The 2,804-nt window shown below is 33.5% G+C and overlaps 1 protein-coding gene across 1 annotated transcript; it reads left to right on the top strand.

Moving 5' to 3' along the window:
• Positions 1–1,944: 1,944 nt before the first annotated feature.
• On the top strand, positions 1,945–2,244 carry ISF_10029 (AMP-dependent synthetase/ligase; the record flags this gene model as incomplete). The annotated part of the gene is made up of 1 exon (XM_018853626.1): positions 1,945–2,244. The coding sequence occupies one exon, from the start codon at positions 1,945–1,947 to the stop codon at positions 2,242–2,244; it is 300 nt and encodes a 99-aa protein (XP_018699184.1).
• Positions 2,245–2,804: the final 560 nt, after the last annotated feature.

Here is a 2,804-nt window from a genome sequence, read left to right as displayed (position 1 = left end):
GAAACAGATTTACTGTGGATTAGAGAAGAGCCACCGTTACACTAAGTGAGTTAGGCTAAGTTAAACACACTAGTACTTAGAATAGGATATAAGGTTATGTAACCTATAAAGTAATTAATAGATTATTTATTAATTACTATAATTAGAAAGATTAATAGATAAATAGATAATCTAACTATCTAGAGTTATAATAGAAAGATAGATAAGTACTTAAGGAGGAGGTATTCCTATAGCTAGGTAGTCTAAATCTCTACTAATTAATCTAAGTAATAGCTTTACTATTAGGAGATATCTCCTAATATAACTTACACTATAATAATTACTTATATACACTTTATATATTTAAACTAACTCTCTACCTAAGAAGTAGACTAACTATAGATTAGGATTAAGCTACTATTATAAGTAGAGGATAGAATAGATATATAAGGAAGGGGATTTCTAGTAGATAGCTAGACTAGATCTCTACTAATTAATCTAAATAATAGCTCTACTATTAAGAGATATCTTCTAATATAACTTATACTATAATAACTACTTATATATACTCTATATATTTAAACTAACTTTTTACTTAAGAAGTAAACTAACTATAGACTAGGATTAAGCTACTATTATATTTATTTATATAATAGTTACTATAGTTATTAATAATAAAAAGTCTTTATTTAAAGGCTTTTATTAATTTTATCTTAAGGATAAAAATTATTTTAAGTTTATTAATAATAATAGTATTATTTATTTAACCCTTTAAAGAAGCCTAGAAATACTAGTCTTAAGACTCTTAATTTATTAAAAAACTATTATTATTAAATATTCTTTCTATTAAAAAGAATTAATAAATTTAGTTTCTTTTTTATAATTAAAATACACTTAAAGATTAGACTTTAAAAGTACTAGTTAGATTATCTCTTTAAAGTAATTCTTTTTTATAATAACCTAAGTATTAAACTATTCTTTTAAAGCCTTATTATAAACTCTATTTTATTTATATTATATTAATTACTTAAGGGTATATTAATAATCTATTTAATACTAAGAAGTTTAAAGAAAGTCTAAATTATATAAGTTAAAGCCTTATTTAGATATTAGAAATTAAAATACTTACCTTTAAGTATTTTAACCTCTAGATTATACTTTAAAAAGCTTTATAACTAGTTAATTCTAATATTATAATTATTATTATTAACTTAGTAGAGACTTAAAGTAATCTTCTAGACTTATTAGTAAGTAAGGGGGTTACTAAGATAATCTTAAATTAGGATCTAAGAAATAAAATATAATTCTTAAGTAGTTAGAAGCTATTATAATAACTTAAAAGCCTCTTTTTATAATATTATACTTTTAATATAATACTATAGTATTCTTTAAAGTATAGACTAGTAATTTACTATTTTTTATATACTTATATTATTAATTATATTTTAAATAATATTTTAAAGGTCTTATTTAGTATATTAACTTATAATAATATAATAGTAAAAAAAATAAATTATTAGATTTTTTAGGCACTAAAAAACGTGATTCTAATAATATAGGTTTATTATTAAAAAGGAAGAGGTTAGGTGGCTTAAAAGTGGGTGTGGCTCATAAGTGGGTGGCCGACGTTAGTTATTATCCTTAGTGGAATTAGTCTTATTCGGCGGGTCGCCATGCCGTCAAGACACCGTCGAGGCATTCAGAAAGCTTCTATCCGACAAGGCACGTCTAAGGACTGCGTATAGGTCGACAGAGGTACCTAGTATTTCTTTAATATATATCGGCAGTGACTGGGTCACTAGCAGGGTCGGCCTTCCCGCTACTAGGAGGAGCATTAGGTATGTCATTACTATCCAACGGAAATTACTAGGGGGTTTTAGAGGACAGCATACTAACATAATAACCACTAGAAGGATCGTGGACCCTAGAACCCTAAAATAGGCCAAGCCTAATAAGACAGGTAAGATGCGTCTAGAGCTAAACTTACTTCCGCGGCTACTTCAACAGTCCAACAGCGACAGACAGCGCATTCCTAGCGGGTTCTACGCCTCGCTCTTCCGCACGGGCGACCGTGGTTCCGCAGACGCCAAGACAGGCGCCATCGCGATCCACAGCCGCTTTAAGGAGATCTTCAAGGTGCGCTACAAGGAGGTCTCCTTAGCCGAGGTCGAAGGCGAGCTTTTAGGCCATGGCGACATCGCCGACGCGTTGGTGACGGCCACCAAGGCCCGCGACGACGCCAGGATCAGGGAGTACATGGCATAAGTGGCGCGCCCCAGCAGCACCGCGCTAACGGCGCAGCAGGTCGTTGACTTCATCGCCGCAAGGCTCGCGGGGCACAAGGCGCCAACCAGCGGCGTTATCTTCTGCGACGCGATACCTCACGGCGCTATGGGCAAGGGACTAAAGAATGCGCTAGCAAAGGTTGTTCCTCTGCCTGGATCGGCCAAGTTTCTTAACGTCCGCGATTAGCGAAGGTGCTACAACGGGAAACAAAGCTGCCTGTCGTCACTTAGTGCTTTAGGTAGCGCATAAGAGACGATCATTATCATTCAGTATATATATCTGAAATTAGGAACGGCTGCCCTAGAGCTTTTAGTCGGCTAATATACTGTAAATAATTCAGCTTATATTTGTCTACTCGCCGTGGAATCTTCTATCGTACACTCGGCCATTCCTAGCTTTGCGCGTAGAAAGGTTGATTCCACTCAACTCTATAAGAAACGCAGCAAATATGCATCAGCTTCGCTTAAATTCGCTTATATTTTGCAAAATTTCAATAGATACTAAGATCATCATCGGCTACGAACCTCCAATTGACTACG

This window comes from Cordyceps fumosorosea, assembly GCF_001636725.1.
Source record: "Cordyceps fumosorosea ARSEF 2679 chromosome Unknown scaffold_165, whole genome shotgun sequence".
NCBI classification, from domain to species: domain Eukaryota; kingdom Fungi; phylum Ascomycota; class Sordariomycetes; order Hypocreales; family Cordycipitaceae; genus Cordyceps; species Cordyceps fumosorosea.
This window is presented reverse-complemented; position numbering and strand designations above follow the sequence as displayed.